Here is a 25,239-nt window from a genome sequence, read left to right on the forward strand (position 1 = left end):
AAATTTACCGACTCGTATACTTAATGCACTGTTCAATGAAGCATGCCAAATCCCTTCTTTACCTGATTTCCTTCTCATGAAGATCATTACAATTACACTCGGCTGGATATGACAGAGCTTGTCAAATGTGTTCAGGACAGTTTCCTTAATCAATATATGGAGGTCCCACCTAGAGAGTGTAATCAGTTGTGCAAATGATGAGGTGCAGAGTGGCCACAAGATGGAGCGGTTGTCCCACTGTGTGACACCCTCCAGTGAAAAGACTAGGCCACACTCAAATGGTTACAGCATTTTATTGATTCGATGGACAACTTTGGGAAAAAAAACAGGAAGGAGCCTCTTGAGGACCTGATTAGGTTACGGGCAGAGGTCTGGATCACTGCTGGATAAAGTTTGCAAACTCTTCCCCTGTCCTCCATTTCCTTCGTGGAGAAGTAATAATAAATTGCACAATTGTACGCTTCCCGTAAGTACATCCTTTAATGTGTAAACAGAGCTGAGAGGCCCTTTTGTTTACAAGGTAGGCAGCAGGTCATCAGTGATTTGGACAATCTGATGGAATGTGTCTTGGACTGATGGGAAAGGAATAATCAAATAAAGCTCTTTTTAAAAAAAAAAATTGATGGCTGCAACTTTTCTCAACATTGTGATTGACTCACTAACTCTTCAATGAACTACAGTACAATACTGAGTGGGTGGTTTAGGAATGGCATAAGAATTATTATAACTGTAAGGCATCTGGCAAGATTGAGTAGTGTTTACATCAGCTGGCTGTTCTTCAGACAGATGTTCCCTCCTTCAGTCCGTCCTCCTCTGCCATTGGTCCCTGCTTCTCTTCTCCCTAAACAAACAAACAGAGCACAGTAAACAGACGTGGAGCAGTGGTTCCACCATATCAGGTCCCGATAGGACTCGCTCACAGGGGCAGTGGCTTTCATTGGTGGGGCAGGAGGGAGGATGGGGTGGGGTGGGGGGTCATGTGTGTTCAGAATGCATATTCAGATTAGAGCCCAATGGCCTGAAAGGAAAAAAGTACAGCACATTCAGCAGGCCCTCAGTGGGAAGAGAAAGAGTTAACGTTTTAAGAACATAAGAATGTACATAACAACATAAGAAATAGGAGGCCAGTTGAGCCTGCTCCGCCATTCAATGAGATAATGGCTGATCTAGCCATGGACTCATCTCCACCTACCTGCCTTTTCCCCATAACCCTCAATTCCCCTACTACGCAAAAACCTATCCAACCTTGTCTTAAATATATTTACTGAGGTAGCCTCCACTGCTTCATTGGGCAGGGAATTCCACAGATTCACCACTCTCTGGGAAAAGCAGTTCCTCCTCATCTCCGTCCTAAATCTACTCCCCCGAATCCTGAGGCTATTAGACTTTAGCACAGGATTAGGCCCTTTGGCTGAAGCCAACACCAACCATTAACATCCATTTACACCAACGCTATTTACTGTTAACATACTCCGATCAACTTCCCCTTCCCCTGGATTCTATCTTCACCAACACACTGGAAGCAATTCACAGAAGCCAACTGCATGCCTCTGGGACAGGGGGAAAGCAGAGGACCCAAGGGAAGCCCAAATGGACACAGAGAGGGCAGACAATCTCCGCACAGACATCACCTCCAGGTTGGGGTTGAACCTGGTCCTGGGAGACTGCGGCTCGAGCTGCCGCACGATGGAGGCAAAACCAGCTGCCTGATGGTGGACCAGGAGATAGGACAACCCTGTGAGCACTGAGAACGAGTTTCAGCTGCTGCTCAGTGGATCCCAACAGTGCCAGCGTCCACACTGATGCCCACACTCCACACCCAATGTCTGTTTGCCCAAAAAGCTGCCCATTCATGGGCCATGCTACAATGCATCTCCGCAGACTGGCACCACCCATGACCAGCTGGGACGTCACCAGGACTGCAAGTGTTAAAACGTTTCAGATCCCACACCCTTCACCGTCAAAGGTTCTCAGACCGGAAAAGCGACCAGCATGAGGGAACAAGAGTGAAAAAAGCAATGGGAAATCCTGGATGAGACATCCGCTGGGAGAAGTTTACCGCCGCTCTGTGGTGCCCGCTCATCCACCTACCTTTCCCTGCCCTTCAGCCAGCAGCCTGCCCACGGTCTCCTTCTCCTTGTCCAGTTGTTCCTGGGTGGCCCTCAGCATCTGCTGTAGTTTCGTGGCAGCTTGGCCCAAGTCCTTGGTCATTTTCTTTTCCTTGTCAAGCCTTTCCTAACAACACAGAGATTCAGTGAAAATATAGTTTCTCAGGTACAGAAACCGTCTCCGACAGGCTCTGTAAGGGCAGATTCAATAACCAGCCAGTGAGAAAAGGGGGCGAGAGTGGGGGAGGTGAAAATACAGGAAGAGTGTTGGGACGGCTGGAGGGATTCTAAAGTATGTACATGTCACCATATACTACCCCGAGGTTCATTTTCTTGTGGTATATACAGTAGAAAAAAGAAATGCAATCAAATCGATATAAAAAAAACTCCAAAGACTGAAAAACAACTGATGTAAATACCTTGGCATTCACATTTCAAAGGCTAGTGGGCTGAGTAAGCACCAAGGTGGTACATTGCTGTCAACATGGAGCTGGCCAAAGGAAGGGACATGTGCGGAACAGGAGCATCACAAGGGAAGGAGAAAACTCACTGACTGCCCCTCACCGTCGCAACTAACCATCCCTTCCCCATTCACTACTCACCCTCAGCTCATTTGATATTGAGGTACAGCCCATAGAAGACCCTTCAGCCCTTCGAGCTGTGCCGTTCAGTAAACCCTGACTTAATCCAAACCTAAATTTGGCAATTTACAATGACCAAATAGTACACCTTTGGAATGTGGGAGGAACCCCCCACATGGTCACAGGGGAATTTGTACAAATTCCTTACGGGCAGCGGTGGGAATTGAACCCGGATCGCCGGCACTGTAAAGTGCTGTGCTAACCACTACACTACAGTGCCACTAGTTACCCCTTCTTTCCCAATCTTCCCACAAGAACATAGAACAGGCTACTCAGCCCATGATGCTGTGCCAATTTTGTTACAAGTTCAAAGTACTTTCATTACCAAAATATGTATACAATCATGAGATTCATCTCCTTACAGGCAGCCACAAAAACTAATTTATACTCAGCCCTCCCCTCTACTCCCTTCCTACCCATGTGTTTATCTAAAAGCCAGTTAAACTCCAGCAAACTACCTCACTCTACGTAAGAAAAGCTCAACCCTCACGTCATCCTTTCCTTTAACTTTATAAATGCGTTCTCTGGTATTTGACAATTTTTTTACCCTGGGGAAGAAAAGGGAACATCTGATATGGCAAAACCCCTCAGGATCTTACATTTCAATGGAGTCCCTTCTCATTCCTCAAAATACAGGCCCACCCTACCCGAACTTTCCCCCTTCCCAGGTGCCTGCCGAGTAAACCTTCTCTGAATGTCTTCTGGTGCATTCCTAGACAGGGAGACTAGCTCAGCACTCAGTTCTCCAGGTGGCATCTCCACATCCAAGGCATTACCTCCTTACTCTTGCTTCCACTCGCAATAATAAACAAGCTGCCATGATGGGACTGGGTTCAGGAAAACCTTCAATCATGACACAATGTTGATAGAAGTTTCCTCACTCCATGTTCGAGCTGCCCACGAGTCCTGTGAATTCTAGAGCAGGGGTTCCCTGGACCCCTGCCACTGACCAAGTGGTCCGTGAACCCCAGTTTGGAAACTTCCATTCCAGAATTATATAGCATGGAAACAGGTCCTTCATCCCAGTTCATCCACAGGAACCGCGTGGCCCAGCAAGCAGGTCCCATCTGCCCACACTTGGCCCATAGCTCTTTAAACTTCTCCTATGCATGGTACATACTTGGGTGGCTTTTAAACTTTGCTAATGTGCCCACTTCTGCTGCTACTTCTGGCAGCACATCCTAAACACACTCCACCCTTTGCACAAAGGAGGTGCTCTTGATCTCTCACCCATGCCCTCTTATTTTTAGCAGCCCCACCCTGGAATAAAGTCAGCTTTTACTCTGTTTGCTTCATGACCTTACATCACCCAATCAGGTCACCATCCAGCCGCCTACGACAGAGGGAATAAAGTCTTAGCTTATGCAATCTTGCCTTGTAACTGTTGGATTAGGGTGGAGAATTCTTATTTTTCATTGGTTTTAACTTCCTTAAGCTTGCTTGTATTTTTATATAATCATCTGTTCAATGAATTTTCCAGTAATTACAGTACAGTTGCTTCTGTATTTTTCTCGAAGCTTCTTAGTTTTCTGCAGCGGGGTGTCCTGCCACTTGAATCTGGCCGTTGTACAAGTTAATTGTTATCACTGGATTTTTTTGTTATCTTTAGTCTGAGTACGAGACGGCCACAATTACTTTTTCCTTTGTTCTCTGGGCTCATCTTGTTCGTTTTCCACTCTTGTAACACTTAGTAAGATGGCTGCAAGTTCTATGCCTCATCCCTGATTTCCAAAGAACCTTTAGATTAAAAAAAACATTGGTATCCAACACCACTTAGGGCCTCAAGACCAGGCAGCCTTCTGGTAAATCTAATTAGTGTCCGGGTTTATACTGAAATTCGAAAGGGAGAAGCATAAGTCACATGTTTCAGTATCACAATGGAATAAAGGGAATTACAGAGGCACGAGAGAGGAGCTTGTTCAGGTGGAGGAGGGTACTGGTTGGGATGACAGCAGAGCAGAGACAGCTGAAGTTTCTGGGAATAGCAGGATAGATATGTTCCACAGAAGAAGTTGTTCTCAAATGGCAGGGATAGGGAACCGTGGCAGTCAAGGGAAGCTAAGGACTATGTAAAAGCCAAGCAAAGGGATTATAAGGTAGCAAAAGTGAGTGGGAAGTTAGATGACTGGGAAGCTTTTAAAATCCAACAACAGGCAACTAAAAATGCTACCAAGAATGGAGCTGATGAAATATGAAGGCAAACTAGTCAATAATATAAACCAGGAGACTAAAGGTTTTTTTTTCAGTTATACAAGTAATAAAAGGGAGGTGAGAATTGGTACTGGACCACTGGAAAATGATGCTGGTGAGGTAGTAATAGGGGACAAAGAAATGGCAGATGAACTTAATAGGTACTTTGCATCTGTCTTCACTGTGGAAGACACTAGCTGTGTGCCAGAGGTCCGTGAGTGTCAGGGAGCAGGAGTGAGTGCCATTGTTATTACAAAGAAAAAGTGCTAGGCAAACTCATAGGTCTTCAGGTGGATAAGTCACCTGGACCAGAAAGACTACATCCCAGAGTCCTGAGAGAGTTTGCTGAAGAGATAATACATGCATTGGTCATGATCTTTCAAGAATCACTTGATTCTGCCATGGTCCCAGAGGACTGGAAGATTGAAAATGTCACTCCACTCTTCAAGGGAGGAAGGCAAAAGAAAGTAAATTATAGGCCAGTTAGCCTAACCTCAGTGGTTGGAAAAGTGTTGTAAGTCTACTATTAAGGTTGAGGTTTCTGGGTACTTAGCGACTTAAAATAAGTCAAAGTCAGCATGGTTTCTGTAAAGAGATACCTTGCCTGACAAATCTGTTAGAGTTCTTTGAGGAAGTAACAAGCAGGGTGGACAAAGGAGAGGCAGTGGATGTCATTTACTTGGATTTTCAGAAGGCATTTGATAAGGTGCCACACGAGGATGCTTAACAAGATAAAATCCTATGGTGTTACAGGAAAGATACTGGATAGAGAAATGGCTGACAGCCAGGAGGCAGCAAATGGAAATGGAGGGGGCCTTTTCTGGCTGCCAGTGGCCAGTGCTGTTCCTCAGGGATCGGTATTAGGACTGCTACTTTGCACATTTTTTGTTGATGATTTGGAATATGGAATTGATGGCTTTGTGGCAAATTGCACATGTTACGAAGATAGGTGGAAGGGTAGGTAGTGCTGAGGAAGCAATGCGATTGTAGCAGGATTTAGGCAAATTGGAAGAATGGGCAAAATGGTGTGAAATAGTGTTGGGAAATGTATGATAATGCATTTTGGTAAAAGGAACAATAGTGTGGACTATTATCTAAATGGGGAGAAGGTTCAAACATCAGAGGTGCAGGAGTCCTCAAGCAAGACTCCCAGAAGGTTAACTTATAGGTCAAGTCTGTGGTAAAGGCGGCAAATGTAATGTTGGCATTTATTTCACGGAGAATAGGATATAAAAGCAAGGAGATAATGCTGAGGCTTTATAAGACACTAGTCAGACTGTACTTGGAGTATGGTCAACAGTTTTGGCCCCATAACTCAGAAAGGATGTGTTGTCATTGGAGAAAGTCCAGAGGAGGTTCACCACGATGATTTTGGGAATGAATGGGGTTAAAATTTGAGAAGCGTTTGGCAGCTTTGAGCCTGTACTCACTGGAATTCAGAAGAGTGCGTGGGGATCTCATTGAAATGTATCTGATGTTGAAAGGACGAGATAGGGTGGATGTGGAGAGGAAGTTTCCTGTGGTGGAGATATCCATAACCAGGATGCACAGCCTCAACACTGAGCGGGCGATGTTTTAGAACAGAGGCAAGCAGGAATTTTATTTAGCCAGAGAATGTGGAACATTCTGCCACAAACTGCAGTAGAGGCCAAGTCTGTGGGTGTATTCAAAGCAGAAGTTGATCGTTTCCTGATTGGTCAGGGCATCAAAGGATATGGCAAGAAGGCAGGTGTACGGGGTTCAGAGAGATCCGGGATCAGCCATTATGGAATGGCAGAACAGACTTGATGGGCTGAATGGCCTAATTCTGCCCCCATGCCTTACGGTCTTGTGGCACTCCGCAGTGAAATAATGACAGAGCATCTGGTAATGAAACACAAAAGACCAGAGCACAGACGCTGGAATCTGGAGCAACAATCAATCTGCTGGAGGAACTCTGAGTTGTGTGAGGTAAAATGTCCTGATGTGGGGTGTCAGCCCAAGCTATCCACAATTCCCCAGCTTCCCACAGACACCGCTCGACGCGCTGAGCTCCTCCATGTCTGTAAACATGATGTCTCTCAAATTGGTTGGAGGCAATGGCTTGTGGCTTAATGACTAATCTGCACTAACAATGTATGCTGACACACATTTCTGCTTGTCAGTCCCTCTAGCCTCAAGGTAAAACCACTCCCTGAAACAAAATGCTGATGTAATTAACTTGCTATTGCAGCCAAGACCTGACATGGCCTCATCTGTAGCTGTGGATTGGGACTAATGCTTAATTGTCTCAGGTGGAAGGTACCGCAGAATGGGAACAAGGGTCGTCAGGCTGGGTAACAGCTCCTTCCCCCAGACTCTGAGACGTCTCCACACCCTGCTGCCACCCAGCACGTATTATTTATGACAGCACCACAAACATTATACTGTGTTACATCATCTCAATTTGTACATCCAGAGAATACTTGTTTTCTGTCTGTTAATATTATTTTATGTGCTGTATGTGATATCAGTACTGTGTTTTTCACCATGGTCCCTGAAGAACGCTGGGAAGTTTCGCTGTATACTTGGGCACAGTTGACTGACAATAAGGTTGAACTTGAGACACAGGCACTGGTGGGACTATGGCTTCAGAGAAAGCAGCAAATGGAAGGAAGTGTAGCTCTGTATCACTGGCACATCGCAGGATGACTCATGTCCTGTGGTGATCAACCAAAGACACTCCATCAACTGCATACTCTGAATTAGGTGAAACCAAGGCCTTTGTGCTGGTTCCCACTGTTAACTCCTTTCACATCTCCTTCCCACTGCCGCTGCCACATGCTCGGACTTGTTGGATCGCGATGCTTTTGAACTGAATTGAATTGACTTTATTATTTACGTCCTTCACATACATGGGAAGTAAAAATCTTTACGTCTCCATCTTGTAATAAATAGTATGTGCAGTAAGATATTAAAAGCCGATATCTCACTTCCTAAGTCTCAGCGTGAGTTATTGATGGTGCATCAGATATCCAGCAGGACAGTCAATATAGCTCAGATATACAATTGTGTCAGCAAGAAATAATCAGTCTGATGGCCTGGTGGAAGAAGCTGTCACCGTTTCACTGTGGAGAACCAAAAAGACCATAAGACATTGGTCCTGGCTTTAATGCTGTGCTATAATTTCTTGGATGGTAGCAGCTGGAACAGTTCATGGTTGGGGTGACTCGGGTCCCCAATGATCCTTCCCGCCCTTTTTACATACCTGTCGCTATAAATGTCCTGAATAGAGGAAAGTTCACATCTACAGATACGCTGGGCTGTCCGTACCAATCTCTGCAGAGTCCTGTGATTGAGGGAGGTACAGTTCCCAGACCAGGCAGTGATGCAACCAATCAGGATGCTCTCAATCGTGCCCCTGTAGAAAGTTGTTAGGATTTAGGGGGGGGAGGGCCATACCAAACTTCTTCAACCTTCTGAGGTGAAAGAGGTGCTGTGGTGCCTTTTTCACTACACAGCCAGTACATACAACCTTTGCAATTCAAAGGCTGTTCTGAAGTCAAGAATGAGGCATACAACTTGTTGCTGCTATTTTTTTTAAAAGCGTTACAAGAGCAAGAAGAAGCATCGAGAGAACAAAGGAAAGAGTGGACTGAAAAATAATCGTGGGCTTCTCATGCCAGACGAGAGAACAGAAGTCCCATTGATAACACTTAACCAATAAAAGATCCAGATTCAAGTAATGTGACACTGCTACTGAAGCTAAGAAATACAGGAGCAACTGAACTGTAATCACTGGAAAATTCACTGATCAAGTGCATGTATATAGCTGATTATATAAAAATACAAGCAGCGTAGGAAAGTTAAAAATAAGAATTCTACACCCCGATACAACAAACTCTCAGTCCTGCCTCTTTCAGTTATTCCGTCATTGTCACTTCAGTTTCTCGGCTGCCGCTACACTTTTTGCCCCAATCTGTTGTCACGTTTTGCTGCGATAGTTGTTCACTTGTTAATCGTGCTCTGTGAGCAAGATGCAGGACCATAAACTACCCTGGGATTGGAGGTGGTTGGTCAGTTACAAAGCCCAGATGTGGATGGGGCGCAGAGGAAAGGGGTCGAGGGGTCAAGCACGGCAGCAATGCTGCTCAAGGAGACGATGGAGAGGTGACCCCTTGCACAGAACCGCCAGACCAGAGGGCTGCAGGGAATCTCGGCCTGTGACAGGCTTTAGCCCTGGCTGAAGTCATGAGCAGTTTCACCGTCAGTCAGGCTGGGTGCACACAAGTGGAATAAGCCTCAGACCATCATTAACACGATATCTGGATGTTTGCATGGATCTGATTTACCCATCCTCATCTCCTCAGCTGCCTAGCACTGGCGTCTCTCCTCCTCTTCTTTCTCCCATGGTCCACTCTCCTCTATTAGATTCCTTCTTCAGCCTTTACCTTCTCCACCTATCACCTCCCAGCATCACCCTTCACCCTCCTCCTCCTCCACCCACCCTCCTTTCCCCTCACCTGATCTCACCCATCGCCCTCCTCCTCCTCCACCCACCCTCCTTTCCCCTCAACCTGATCTCACCCATCTCCCTCCTCCTCCTCCACCCACCCATCTCTCCCCTCACCTGATCTCACCCATCGCCCTCCTCCTCCTCCACCCACCCTCCTTTCCCCTCACCTGTTCTCACCCATCGCCCTCCTCCTCCTCCACCCACCCATCTCTCCCCTCACCTGATCTCACCCATCGCCCTCCTCCTCCTCCACCCACCCTCCTTTCCCCTCAACCTGATCTCACCCATCTCCCTCCTCCTCCACCCACCCTCCTTTCCCCTCACCTGATCTCACCCATCTCCCTCCTCCTCCACCCACCCTCCTTTCCCCTCAACCTGATCTCACCCATCTCCCTCCTCCTCCACCCACCCATCTCTCCCCTCACCTGATCTCACCCATCGCCCTCCTCCTCCTCCACCCACCCTCCTTTCCCCTCAACCTGATCTCACCCATCTCCCTCCTCCTCCACCCACCCTCCTTTCCCCTCACCTGATCTCACCCATCTCCCTCCTCCTCCTCCACCCACCCATCTCTCCCCTCACCTGATCTCACCCATCGCCCTCCTCCTCCTCCACCCACCCTCCTTTCCCCTCACCTGATCTCACCCATCTCCCTCCTCCTCCTCCACCCACCCATCTCTCCCCTCACCTGATCTCACCCATCGCCCTCCTCCTCCTCCACCCACCCTCCTTTCCCCTCAACCTGATCTCACCCATCTCCCTCCTCCTCCTCCCCCACCCACCCTCCTTTCCCCTCAACCTGATCTCACCCATCTCCCTCCTCCTCCTCCACCCACCCTCCTTTCCCCTCACCTGATCACACCCATCTCCCTCCTCCTCCTCCACCCACCCTCCTTTCCCCTCAACCTGATCTCACCCATCTCTCCCCTCACCTGATCTCACCCATCGCCCTCCTCCTCCTCCACCCACCCTCCTTTCCCCTCAACCTGATCTCACCCATCGCCCTCCTCCTCCTCCACCCACCCTCCTTTCCCCTCAACCTGATCTCACCCATCGCCCTCCTCCTCCTCCTCCACCCACTCTCCTTTCCCCTCAACCTGATCTCACCCATCTCCCTCCTCCTCCTCCACCCACCCTCCTTTCCCCTCACCTGGTCTCACCCATCTCCCTCCTCCTCCACCCACCCATCTCTCCCCTCACCTGATCTCACCCATCTCCCTCCTCCTCCTCCACCCACCCATCTCTCCCCTCACCTGATCTCACCCATCGCCCTCCTCCTCCTCCACCCACCCTCCTTTCCCCTCACCTGATCTCACCCATCTCCCTCCTCCTCCTCCACCCACCCATCTCTCCCCTCACCTGATCTCACCCATCGCCCTCCTCCTCCTCCACCCACCCTCCTTTCCCCTCAACCTGATCTCACCCATCTCCCTCCTCCTCCTCCCCCACCCACCCTCCTTTCCCCTCAACCTGATCTCACCCATCTCCCTCCTCCTCCTCCACCCACCCTCCTTTCCCCTCACCTGATCACACCCATCTCCCTCCTCCTCCTCCACCCACCCTCCTTTCCCCTCAACCTGATCTCACCCATCTCCCTCCTCCTCCTCCACCCACCCTCCTTTCCCCTCAACCTGATCTCACCCATCTCTCCCCTCACCTGATCTCACCCATCGCCCTCCTCCTCCTCCACCCACCCTCCTTTCCCCTCAACCTGATCTCACCCATCGCCCTCCTCCTCCTCCTCCACCCACTCTCCTTTCCCCTCAACCTGATCTCACCCATTTCCCTCCTCCTCCTCCACCCACCCTCCTTTCCCCTCAACCTGATCTCACCCCTCCCTCCTCCACCCACCCTCCTTTCCCCTCAACCTGATCTCACCCATCTCCCTCCTCCTCCTCCACCCACCCTCCTTTCCCCTCAACCTGATCTCACCCATCTCCCTCCTCCTCCTCCACCCACCCATCTCTCCCCTCACCTGATCTCACCCATCTCCCTCCTCCTCCTCCACACACCCTCCTTTCCCCTCAACCTGATCTCACCCATCTCCCTCCTCCTCCTCCACCCACCCTCCTTTCCCCTCAACCTGATCTCACCCATCTCCCTCCTCCTCCTCCACCCACCCTCCTTTCCCCTCACCTGGTCTCACCCATCTCCCTCCTCCTCCTCCACCCACCCTCCTTTCCCCTCACCTGGTCTCACCCATCGCCTGCCACCTTGTAATCCTTCCCCCACCTTCTTATTCTGGCTTCTTCCCCCTTCCGTTGCAATCCTGATGACGTCAGCTCGGAACGTCGACTCTTTCCCACCACATACGCAGCCTGACGTGCCGAGTTCGTCCAGCAGTTTGTGTTTTAACCCTTTTGCCACCCAATGCTTACGGAGAGGTAACAATAAACCACACAGAGTAGGGAGCTGGCACAAACCCCACTGAACACTCCAGACTACCTTTAGCTGAAGGACGTCCTCGCTGTCACCATCCCTGGTGGCCCGCAACTTCTCCAGCTCATCCTGCAGATTTAATGCAGACTGTTGGACCTACAATGGGATTGTACAAAGTCAGAAGCCACACACCTTACAACACGCGAGACAAATTTCTATCTGCGCAATGCCAACATGCTAGTATGACCCCCACTGCCCCGAATTATCAATGCCATGTTGATACAGGACAGCTAACTGGGATTACAATCATCCCAAGTGACCCTGAGCAGATTACAGGCTGGTTAAGCAGAAGGTGCAGCGGGAGAGAGGGGGGCAAACATTTCTGCTCTCATTATGAAATTACCTGAAATGTTGACCCTCTACAGAAGCTGACAGACATGCTGAGCGTTGCCAGCATTCAGATTTTATCTTGGAATTCTGTAAATATTTGCGCTGAAGGAAGCAGGAGCAGGAGTAGGCCACTCGGCCCCTCAGTGACCATGGCTGATCTACCCCAGGTCTCATCTCCACTTCCACTCCAGTGCGCTCGAAGGAGCTGGTTTTCAGGGTGGCCACGTCACCCACACTGCTTTTGCTCACCATCGTAACCTCTTCGTTTGACTCTATGAACATTACCTGAAGGAATTACCACTCTGGAGGTGTCCCTAAACACAAGGCACTGACTACCACCATAGCCAACACTGGCAAACCCGGTACCGGCTCATGAGGAAACTGGGTGTGTCCTCAGCCACCCTCAATCAGCCTAGCTATCCTTGCGAGGTCTGTCTGTCTGACTGACTTTGAAGAAACAATAGTCTTCAGTGTGACGCTTCATTAAAAGGGTGTCAGTTTCGTTCCCTCTCCAACCAAGTGTAGGCTGTGACATGCCCCATCAGGAAGTCGGAACCATGACCCCTGCTGACTGTTGAAGTCACCAGCTATCATCTGACCACAACAACCCCACCCCTCAACCCTCAAAACACCAGGGAGCGATTTACCTTAACAGGAACCTGAAGAAGAAAACTAGGAGAAAGAACATAGAACATTACAGCACAAAACAGGCCCTTTGGCCCACAATGCTGTGCTGGCCTTTAACCTACTCCAAGATCCATCTCACTCTTCCCTCCTACATAGCCCTCCGTTTTTCTATCATCCATGTGCCTACCCAGAAACTTCTTGAATGCCCCTAATGTACCTGCCTCTACCACCCCTGGCAGTGCATACTACACACCCACCACTCTCTGTGTAAAAATATACCCCTCACATGCCCCTATATTTTCCTCCAATCACCTTAAAACTATGCCCCCTCATATTAGCCATTTCCACTCTGGGAGAAAGTCTCTGGCTGTCCAATCGATCCCTGCCTCTTATCATCTTGTACACCTCTATCATGTCAACTCTGATCCAGAGAGGAAAGCCCCAGCTCACTTAACCTTTCCTCATAAGACATGCTCACTATTCTAGGTAGCATCCTGGTAAAAGTCAACAAAAAGGTAATAAAACGCAGACGCTGGTAATCCGAGATAAAACACTGAAGAGGCAGCAACCCGTGACGTCAACTCTAGTGTCTCCCTCCACTCAAGCTGATCCGTGTTTTCAGCATGTTCTACATTTTACATTACGGAAAAAGAAAGAGCAACCTTTTCAAATTCTTCCAGCAGCTTCTGTCTCTGTGCTTGCTCAGCAAGCACCGTTTCCTCCAGCTGTATTTGAACCTGGACAGCACAGAAGGAAGAAGGAATTACTCATTGCATGCAGCCGACGCAGAGGTGGGAAGCTGCAGGTGGCAACACAGTGACCGAAGAGCGATGCTACTTTCTGTGGGGTGGACGCTTTGCGTGTGGACACAGTATAGGTGGCAACACAGTGACCGAAGAACGATGCTACTTTCTGTGGGGTGGACGCTTTGCGTGTGGACACAGTACAGGTGGCAAGACAGAATGCAAAGTTAGGGAGGAAGGTGGGGGGAGCAAGTTAGTGGTGAACTTTATGAACTGCTGGGATCTTTCCATGCACAAGTATCTCACCACCCTAACCTCGGCAGGCTCCAGTTCAGCTTCAGCACTGGGGGACTCAACCGACACTCCATCACGCACGTGGGCCTCCATGTCACACAGCTGCTGCCTCACCTGTTTTTAGGAACAAGAGACGGACGTTACGGTCCGACTACAGCCACCTGTCTCTGGCCAGGAGCCCGATATGCTCCCCTCTCTGATGTTGTGGCTGTCACTGAGTTGTGGCTGAAGGATGGTTGTAGTTGGGAGCTGAATGTCCAAGCTTACACGTTGTATCGGAGGGATAGGAAAGTAGGCAGAGGAGGTGGCGTGGCTGTGCTGGTAAAGAATGGCATCAAATTGGTAGAAAGATGTAACATTGGATTGGAAGATGTTGAATCCTTGTTGGGTTGAGTTAAGAAACTGCAAGGGTAAAAGGACCCTGATGGTAATTATATACAGGCCTCCAAACAGATTACAATGGGAAATAGAAAATGCATGACAAAAGGGCAATGTTATGGTAGTCATGGGAGATTTTAACGTGCAGGTAGATTGGGAAAATCAGATTGGAAATGGATCTCAAGCGAGTGAGTTTGTTGAATGCCTGAGAGATAGCTTTTTAGAGCAGTTTGTTGTTGAGCCCACTAGGGGATCAGCTATACTGGATGGGGTGTTATGTAATGAACCAGAGGTGGTAGGTAAAAAAATACCCTTAGTAGGCAATGATCATAATATGACTGTTCAACTTGAAATTTGATAGGGAGAAAGTAAAGTCTGATGTAACAGTATTTCAGTGGAATAAGGGAAATTACAGCGGTATGAGAGAGGAGTTGGCCAAAGTAAGTTGGAAGGAGCTGTTGGCAGGGATGTCAGCAGAGCAGCAATGGCGTGAGTTTCTGGGAAAAATGAGGAAGGTGCAGGACATGTGTATTCCAAAAATGAAGAAATACTCAAATAGTACAAATAGTATAAAATAGAACAACTGTGGCTGACAAGGGAAGTCAAAGCTATTGTAAAAGCAAAAGAGAGGACATACAACAAAGCAAAAATCAGTGGGAAGACAGAGGATTGGGAAGTTTTTAAAAGAACTACAAAGACCAACAAAGAGAATCATTTGAAGGGAAAAGTTGAAATATGAAAGCAAGCTAGCAAACAATATCAAAGTGGATATAAAAGCTTTTTCAAGTATGTAAAAAATAAAAGAGATGAAAATGGATACAGGACTGCTAGAAAATGAGGCCAGAGAAATAATATGATGGCAGATGAACTAAATGAGTATTTTACATCAGTCTTCACTGTGGAAGACACCAGCGGTGTGCCAGATGTTGAATGGTGTGAGGGAAGAGAAGTGGGTGCAGTTACTGTTACAAGGGAGAAGGTGCTCAAAAAGCTGAAAGACCTAAGGGTACACAAATCACCCAGACCAGATAAAATATGCCCTAGGGTTCTGAAAGAGGTAGCAGTAGAGATTGTGGAGGCATTAGTAATGATCTTTCAAGAATTATGAGACTCTGGCATGGTTCTGGAGGTCAGGAAAATTGCAAATGTCACACCACATTTTAAGAAAGGAGGACGGTGACAGAAAGGAAATTATAGACCAGTTAGCCTGACCTCAGTGGTTGGGAAGATGTTGGAGTCAATTGTTAAGGATGAGGTGATGGAGTACTTGGTGACACAGGACAAGATAGGACAAAGTCAGCATGGTTTCCTGAAGGAAAGTCTTGCCTGACAAGCCTGTGGGAATCCATTCAGGAAATTATGAGTAGGATGGATAAAAGGGATATACATTTGGACTTTTAGAAGGCCTTTGACAAGATGCCAAGTTAAGAGCCCATAGTATTACAGGAAAGTTACTGGCACGGTTAGAGCACTGGCTGATTGGTAGGAGACAGCAAGCAGGAATAAAAGGATCCTATTCTGGTTGGTTGCCAGTGACTAGTGGTGTTCTGCAGGGGTCAGTGTTGGACTTCTCTTTCTCCTGTAGATCAATGGTTTAGATGATGGAATAGATGGGTTTGTTGCCAAGTTTGCAGATGATATGAAGATTGGTGGAGGGCCAGGTAGTGCTGAGGAAACAGGTAGGCTGCAGAAGGACTTAGACAGATTGGGACAGTGGGCAAGTAAGTGGCAAATGAAATACAATGTTGGAAAATGCATGGTCATGCACTTTGGTAGTAGAAATAAATGAGCAGGCTATTTTCTAAATGGGGAGAAAATTCAAAAATCTGAGATGCAAAGGGACTCGGGAGTCCTTGCCCAGAACACCCTGAAGGTTAACTTGCAGGTTGAGTCGGTGTTGAGGAAGGCAAATGCCATGTTAGTATTTATTTTGAGAGGTCTAAAATACAAAAGCAGGGATGTAACATTGAGGCTTTATAAGGCACTGGTGAGGCCGCACCTTGAGTTTTGTGAACAGTTTTTGGCTCATCTAAGAAAAGTTGTGCTGGCATTGGAGAGGGCTGAGACAAGGTTCACAGCGATGATTCCAGGAATGTAAGGGTTATCATTTGAGGAACGTTTGATAGCTCTGGGTCTGTACTCACTGGAATTTAGAATGAGGGGGATCTCATTGAAACCTTTCGAATGTTGAATGGCCTTGACAGAGTAGATGTGGAAAGGATGTTTCCCATGGTGGGGAAGTCTATAACAAGAGGGCACAGCCTCAAGATAGAGGGGTGTCCATTTAAAACAGAGATGCAGAAAAGTTTCTTTAGTCAGAGGGTGGTGAGTTTGTGGAATTTGTTACCACAGGCAGATGTGGAGGCCAGGTTGTTGGGTGTACTTAAGGTGAAGATTAATAGGTTCTTTATTGGACACAGCATCAAAGGTTAGGGGGAGAAACCCGGGGAGTGGGGATGAGGAGGGGAATAAAGGATCAGCCATGATGAAATGGTGGAACAGACTCAGTGGGCCAAATGGCCTAATTCTGCTCCTATGACCTATGGTCTCTTCCCGGCAGACACTGCCATTGAAGTGGTCGAAGCACTGATCCGCTGGGCAGAAGCCCAAGCCAAGCATGCCTACTAAAGTGTCTGCTCACCAAATGTACAACTGGGAAATCCTGGGGCACTAAATTCAACAGGCTTTGGGTTTGACGGGGAGGTCAAGGTACCATGGCAACGATCAATCTGCTCCACCTCCCAACACCCTGCTCCAGGACAATTCACAGTGATGGGGCAAGTTTCACATTATGGCCCAAACTTAGAATCTGCACTGAGTTCAAGTGAGGCTGATAACCTTTTCTGGGCCAAAAACGATGCCAAATTCACCCAAATCTCTTCTGCTTGCATATTTTCCATATCTTTCCATTCCCAACATATTCACATTTGTCTCAATACCTCTTAAACATCACTATTGGATCTACTTCTACCATCACCCGTGCAGCATGTTCCACAGGCCCACTGCTCTGCGTGTAAAAGAAACTCATCCCACGTATCTCTCAAATTCTCTCCCCCCCCCCCCCCCGCCACCCTATACCTGTATCCTCTAGCATGTAACATTTCATCCCTGAGAAAAAGATTCTGACTCTCTATCCTATCCATGCCTCTCATAATTTTATAAAGTGCCATCAGGTCCATACAGTATCAGATGTTACAGCCCAGCTCTGTTCAAACTCTTCTATCTTATGCCAAAACCATTTAATTCAGGCAGCATCCTGGTAAACCTCCCCTGTGCCCACCCAAAGCCAACACATCATTCCTGTACTGGAGCGACCCCAGTCGCATGCAGTACTCCAAGTGTGGCCTGAACCAAAGTTTTATATGGCTTCAACATGACGTCCTTAGTCACATACTTAACAAAGGCAAGCATGCCATGTTTGGTATTCTTTCTGTTTGTCTGGACACCTTCTGGGAGCTGGGAACTTGAACTCCCAATATCCCTCTGGATATCAATACTGATGAAGGTCTGTCATTAACTATATACCTTCCCCTTACAATAGCCCCCGCCCCCCCAAAGTGCAACACTTCACACTTGCCCAGATTAAACTAATCGACATTTCTCCCCATAGATTTGTAACTGGTCTACAGAATCCTTTGACAACTTTCTCCAGTTTTGCTGTTGTCATAGAGCACAACAGTATAGAAACAGGCTCTCCAGCCCATCTAGCCCATGCCCAAATGTTACACTGCCTCGTCCCTCTGGCCTACATCTGGACCAGAGCCCTCCATAGCCCTCCCATCCTTGTACCTATCCAAGCTTCTCTTAAAGGCTGAAATTGAACCTGCATCCACCACTTCCGCCTGGCAGCTCGTTCCACACTCTCACCACCTTCTGAATGAAGCTCCCCCTCAGGTTCCCATTAAATATTTCACCTTTCACCCTTAACCCATGACCTCTAGTTCTAGTCTCACCCAAGTTCTTATCTGCAAACTTACAAGCTAACTGGGTTTGTCGGGTGGGGGGTGAGGGGGGGGACGCTGCTGGGACAGCATGGTTCGAAGGGCCAAAAGAGCCTTCTGATCTTCTCCATGTGGTATCACTAAATAAAATCAGTCTTCTGGGTCAAATGGGCTCAAAGTAAACTTACTATCAAAGTACGTGTATATCACCATATACACTATCTTGAGATGCATTTTCTCGCAGTAGAACAAAGAAACAGAGCGATCGATGGTAAAACTACACGCCAACAACCAAAAAAAGACAATCTGTGCAAATGCAAAAGATGGAGCTAAAAATAATTATCCATTTGCTCAGTATTAATCCCTCAACTATCCACTCTGACAGGTTTATTGGCATTGTCATTTGGACAGTTGGTTTACGTTGAGAAAAGTCCTCACCAGTGAGAGCTCCTCGCTGTGTTTCTGCTGTTCTCTATTGGCTGCCTCCAGCTGGCTTTGTGATTCTATTAAGAGTTCGCTCAGCTAGAAGGGAAGAAGGGGACAAATTACTGTTTCAGAACAATGCAATGTTCAGTACACAGAGTGATAAAGTCCATTCAGCCTATCATGACCGTGATGGCTCTCAAGCATTCTGTTACTCTCATTCCATTTTATTATTTCCACATTCAGATTCAGATTAGCTTTATTTATTTCAGTAAGTAGATTAGCTTTATTTGTCACATATACATTGAAATACATCGTTTGCATCAAATCAAGGTTGTGGTGGGTAGCCCACAAGTGTTGCCACACATCCAGCACCAACTTAGCATGCCCACAACTCACTAACCCTTACAGTTCACCATTGGAAACCAGAACATCTGGAGGAAACCATCACGGTCACAAGGAGAACGTGCAAACTCCTTACAGACTGAGGTGGGAATTGAAGTGTGATTGGTGATTGCTGGCACTGTATTCATACAACACTACCCACTACACGTGCAAACTCCTTACAGACTGAGGCGGGAACTGAAGTGTGATTGGTGATCGCTGGTGCTGTATTTACACTACGCCACCCACTACACTACAGTGCTGCCCCCTTGTACGTTGAAACCTAGAGTGAAATGCATTGTTTACGTCACACACACACACACACACACACACACACACACACACACACACACACACACACACACACACACACACACACACACACACACACACACACACACACACACACACACACACACACACACACACACACACACACACACACACACACACACACACACACACACACACACACACACACACACACACACACACACACACACACACACCCTGCAAGTGTTGTTACATATTCCGCACCACCACAGCACATCCACAGCACAACACACACACACACCTGCACGCCTCGGACTGACTGCGCCTCTCAGAAGTCCTTATGCCTGGACACTCAGACATCAGGCTTCCAGTTTTAGACTTCGCCCCTGGGCTCACTGACTTTCTGGTTCTGATTTCCAGACTCGCACCAACCTCTGACCCCAGTGACCTGTGGGGTCACTGGCCCTCAGGATTCGCCATCTAAACAGATCTGTGACCTGGGACCAGACAGGGTGACCTGGGGAAATTGCTGATCTCCTCAGTATCTGCCAACTCAACCAAGGAGTGCACAGACCTGGATTCGAACAGCTGCCCAGAGTCTTCATTTACTGCCCCTCATCTCCAACTACCCTCTCTTCCCTGTCCCTAAACCCTAACCTGACCCCTAATACTTGTGCTGTCCCCAAAGCAATCGCTAGGAACCCAAAAAAAGGACAAAGTCTGAGCACTGATGGACATTCCAACTTGGCATCATCTTGTTTCACACATTATCATCAACGCCTGTGGATTCTAACACTCAGCTACTCACCAGGGACAATTTACAGAGGATATTTAGCCTACTAACCAGCAAGGATGTACAGTAATGCTGAGACTTTATAAAGCATTGGTCAGACTGCATTTATAGAATATTGTGAGCAGTTTTGGGCCTCTTATCTAAAAGGATGTGCTGGAATTGGAGAGAGGACGATCCCGGGAAATAAAGAGTTAACATATGAGAAGTGTATGATGACTCTGGGCCTGCACTCACTGGAGTTAAGAAGCAGGAGGAGGATTTCATTGAAACCTATTGAACATTGAAAGGCCTAGACAGAGTGGATGTGGAGAGGATGTCTCCTATAGTGGGAGAGTCTAGGACCAGAGGGTACAGCCTCGGAATAGTAGGATATCCTTTTAGAACAGAGATTCGAATGAGTTTATTTAGCCAGAGGGTGGGGGATCAGCAGAATTCATTGCCACAGTCGACTGTGGAGGCTAAGTCGTAGGGTACATTTAAAGCAGAGTTTGTTAGGTTCTTGACTAGTAAGGGTGTCAAAGCTTGTGGGGAGAAGGCAGGAGAATGGGTTTGAGGGTGATAATAAATCAGCCATGGTGGACCCGGCTCAATAGACGTGAGGGTTCTAACTCTGCTCCCATGTCTCATGGTCTTACATCTTTGGGACACGGGAGGAAACTGGAACATCCGCAAGATCTGTTCCGAAGGGACGGTTTACACCTGAACTGGAGCGGTACTAACATTCTTGCAGGGAAGTTTGCTAGAGCTTCTTGGGGGGGTTTAAACTAAATTTGCAGGGGGCGGGGATCCAGAATGTGAGAGAGGATAGCGAGAGGAAGAATAAAGGACAGGTGGGGACTACACGGTTCCGGAATATTAAGTGTGTAGTAGAGGAAGGTGGGGCGGAACAAGTGATAAGGACGACTCGTGTACAGAGGGATGGTCTGACGGAACATGGAGTTAAATGTGTTGAAAGAATAAGTAAATGTAGGAAGGACAACAAAATTCTAGGGGCGTATAGCCCGATGGGAGTTCGGGGAGCTGGGTTAAGCACAATAGGCAGCGATTCAAACAGAGAGAGGAGAAATGGGTTAAAAATTCTATATCTGAATGCACGGTGTCAGGAATAAGGTGGATGAGCTTGAAGCCCAGGTGCGAATGGGTAACTATGATGTTGTTGGGATAACGGAGACATGGCTGCAGGGAGATCAGACCTGGGAAATGAATGTACAAGGGTATACGTGCTATCGTAGGGACAGAAATGTGGGCAGAGGGGGTGGGGTGGCCCTGTTGGTGAGGAATGAGATTCAGTCCTTTGCAAGGGCGGACATAGGGTCAGGAGAAGTAGAGTCTGTGTGGATAGAACGGAGATACAGTAAGGGCAAAAGGACCCAAATGGGTGTTGTCTACAGGCCACCAAACAGTAGCATGGATATTGGGTGCAAGTTGAATAGGGAGTTAACATTGGCATGTGGCAAAGGTAATGTCGCAGTAGTTATGGGGGATTTCAACATGCAGGTGAACTGGGAGAATCAGGTTGGTGCTGGACCCCAGGATAGGGAGTTTGTAGAGTGCCTACGGGATGCATTCTTGGAACAACTTGTACGAGAGCCGACCAGGGACAAGACTATTCTGGATTTAGTGTTATGTAATGAACAGGATTTGATAAGCGATCTCGCAGTAAAGGAGCCATTAGGAGGCAGTGATCACAATATGATAAGCTTTTATCTGCAATTTGAGAAGGATAAGGGCAGCTCGGAGGTGTCACTGTTGCAGATGAACAGGGGAAACTATGGAGCCATGAGGGAGGAGCTGGCCAAAGTTGACTGGACGGATAGACAGTGGAACAGCAATGGCAGGTATTCTTGGGAATAATGCACAAGGTGCAAAATCAGTTCATCCCCCAGAGAAGGAAGGATTCAAAGGGGGGAAAGGGGCCTCAGTGGTTGACAAAGGAAGTCAGAGACTGCATAGCATTAAAAAACAAAAAGGAAATATGACAGAGCTAAGATGAGTGGGAGGACAGATGATTGGGAAGTTTTTAAGGAACAACAGAACTTAACTAAAAAGACAATATGGGGAGAAAAAATGAGGTAAGAACGCAAGCTAGCCAGGAATATAAAGGAAGATAGCAAAAGCTTTTTTAGGTATGTGAAGAGAAAGAAGATAGTTAAGAACAATGTTGGGCCCTTGAAGAATGAATTGGGTGAAATTGTTATGGGAAACAGAGAAATGGCAGAAGAACTTAATGAGTACTTTAGATCTGTTTTCACTAGGGAAGACACAAACAATCTCTCAGATGTATGGATGGGCCAAGGACATAGGGTAACAGAGGAAATGAAACAGATTGACATTCGGAAGGAAACGGTGATGAGAAGACTGATGGGACTGAAGGCTGACAAATCCCCAGGTTCAGATGGTCTGCATCCTAGGGTACTAAAGGAGGTGGCCCTGGAAATTGTGGATGCATTGGTAATCATTTTCCAATGTTCCTTAGATTCAGGATCAGTTCCTGAGGATTGGAGAATGGCTAATGTTATCCCACTTTTTAAGAAAGGAGGGAGGGAGAAAACAGAGAACTATCGACCTGTCAGCCTGACATCGGTGGTGGGAAAGATGCTGGAGTCCATTATTAAGGATGAAATAGTGGCATATCTAGATAGCAGTGATAGGATTGGGCCGAGCCAGCATGGATTTACCAAGGGCAAATCATGCTTGACTAATCTGTTGGAGTTTTTCGAGGATGTAACCAGGAAGTTAGACGGAGAGATCCAGTGGATGTAGTGTACCTCGATTTTCAGAAGGCATTTGATAAGGTCCCACATAGAAGGTTGGTGGGTAAAATCAAAGCTCAGGGCATCGGGGAAGGCATTGACATGGATAGAAAACTGGTTGGCAGATAGAAAGCAAAGGGTAGTGGTGAATGGGTGTTTCTCGGAATGGCAGGTGGTGACTAGTGGGGTGCCACAGGGCTCGGTATTGGGACCACAGCTGTTTACCATTTACGTTAACGATTTGGATGAAGGCATAGAAAATAACATCAGCAAATTTGCTGATGATACTAAGCTGGGTGGCAGTGTGACATGTGATGAGGATGTTAGGAGAATTCAGGGTGACTTGGATAGGCTGGGTGAGTGGGCAGATACTTGGCAGATGGCGTTTAATGTGAATAAGTGTGAGGTTATCCACTTCGGGAGTAAGAACAGGAAGGCAGATTATTATCTGAACGGTATAGAGTTGGGTAAGGGAGTAATACAAAGAGATCTCGGAGTCCTTGTTCATCAGTCACTGAAGGTGAATGAGCAAGTGCAGCAGGCAGTGAAGAAGGCTAATGAAATGTTGGCCTTTATTACAAAGGGAATTGAGTACAAGAGCAAGGAAATCCTCTTGTATTTGTACAGAGCCCTGGTGAGACCACACCTGGAGTATTGTGTACAGTTTTGATCTCCAGGGTTAAGGAAGGACATCCTGGCTGTAGAGGAAGTGCAGCGTAGATTCACGAGGTTAATTCCTGGGATGTCTGGACTGTCTTATGCAGAGAGGTTAGAGAGACTGGGCTTGTACACGCTGGAATTAAGGAGATTGAGAGGGGATCTGATTGAAACATATAAGATTATTAAGGGATTGGACAAGACAGAGGCAGGAAATATGTTCCAGATGCTGGGAGAGTCCAGTACCAGAGGGCATGGTTTGAGAATAAGGGGTAGGTCATTTAGGACAGAGTTAAGGAAAAACTTCTTCTCCCAGAGAGTTGTGGGGGTCTGGAATGCACTGCCTCAGAAGGTAGTGGAGGCCAATTCTCTGGATGCTTTCAAGAAGGAGCTAGATAGGTATCTTATGCATAGGGGAATCAAGGGATATGGGGACAAGGCAGGAACCGGGTATTGATAGGAATTGATCAGCCATGATCTCAAAATGGCGGTGCAGGCTCGAAGGGCCGAATGGTCTACTTCTGCACCTATTGTCTATTGTCTATAAACCCATGCAGTCACTGGAAGAACCTGCAAACTCCATGCTGGGGGCGGGGGGGATCCGGACTGAACCTGCGTCATTAGAGCCAAGGTTTGGTGTGTTAGGATGAGTCTTGGAGCCACTCAAAACAGCCTCAGCTGATTTCACTTTGCACTCCCGCCACTTATATCAGCTCCATTTGATCAGGAGATGCTGAGATTAGGTCTGGGCTTGCAGGAGAAGGATGGGCCAAGTATTCAAAAGGGAGTTGTTCAGAACCAGAGCTCAGTCAGCCGAAGGCGTGGCCAGCAACAGAGGAATAAAGGGACGTTATGGCGGGAGGCATCCTTCACCTCTGCCGTGCGGAATAACCCGCCTGTTGGGAAAGCCGTTCAGAAAATTTGGCATCATTACGTTGTGGGAGAAGAAATAGGGCATAACAAGAGGTTGAGCACGTTCATGAAGAAGGCTGTCCGAGCCAGGCTACCCCACTCCCAGCTCAGAACCCAAGGCCACAGAGCAGTAGCTGTCCTGCTTCCCAGTTCCAGCATTCTCCAATTTGATTTTGGAATTGCAGCTTGCCCCCGCCACTGAGTTCAGACTGTCAATCCACTTCCTCACAGGCTGAGGAGCTGGAAATGAGGGCTGCTTACCGTTGGAACAGACAAACTCAGGGAGGCGAGCAGCATCCGTGAGGGGAAAGCTCTCCTCTCCCTCCTTGGATGCTGCTCTACCTGCGGCACATTCCAGCACCTGCAGGTCTCTTGTCTCATTTAACCCTTATTGCTGGTGGGAGCTAGTGTGAGGGCACCAGGGTATACAGAAACCCTCGGCAGTGATGGGAGTGTCAGTGTGGAGCCTGAGATTCTCTGAGTACTGCAGGGAACTGCCGGGGAATGCCATTGTAATGAGAACCATGTAACACTGGACACTACAGAACAGATACATACTCGTCTAACCAACATGTTGTGCTGACTTTTGTACTTCATTTTTATTTAGAGATAAAGCACAGTAACAGGCCCTTCCAACCCAATGAGTCCACCCACCCAATTACACCCACGTGACCAACTAACGTACACTTCGGACTGTGGGAGGAAACCCAAGCACTCAGGGAAAACCCATGCAGTTACGGAGAGAATCTCCTTAAAGACAGCAGCGGGAATTGAACCCGGGTCGCTGGCTCTGTAACAGCATTATGCTAACCAGTACACTACTGTACCACCTCTTTTAACCTACTCCAATATCTGTCTAAACCTTCCCTCCCACATAGT

At 47.6% G+C, this 25,239-nt stretch overlaps 1 protein-coding gene across 3 annotated transcripts in view; it reads right to left on the reverse strand.

The window, feature by feature from the left end:
- Positions 1-277: 277 nt before the first annotated feature.
- The window catches only part of LOC140730726 (ribosome-binding protein 1-like), a 155,005-nt gene continuing 130,043 nt past the window's right edge, over positions 278-25,239 (reverse strand). For 2 of the 3 annotated variants that reach the window (XM_073051544.1, XM_073051545.1), the window contains 6 exons: positions 18,604-18,687; positions 13,868-13,960; positions 13,472-13,546; positions 11,859-11,948; positions 2,092-2,235; positions 278-841 (listed from right to left, as the gene is read on the reverse strand). In XM_073051544.1, coding sequence (XP_072907645.1) covers positions 779-841; positions 2,092-2,235; positions 11,859-11,948; positions 13,472-13,546; positions 13,868-13,960; positions 18,604-18,687 — 549 coding nt within the window. In that variant the 3' untranslated portion in view covers positions 278-778. The remainder of the gene's footprint in view (positions 842-2,091; positions 2,236-11,858; positions 11,949-13,471; positions 13,547-13,867; positions 13,961-18,603; positions 18,688-25,239) is intronic. The other variant, XM_073051547.1, reaches the window with a different exon arrangement.

Source organism: Hemitrygon akajei, chromosome 7 (genome assembly GCF_048418815.1).
Source record: "Hemitrygon akajei chromosome 7, sHemAka1.3, whole genome shotgun sequence".
NCBI lineage: Eukaryota > Metazoa > Chordata > Chondrichthyes > Myliobatiformes > Dasyatidae > Hemitrygon > Hemitrygon akajei.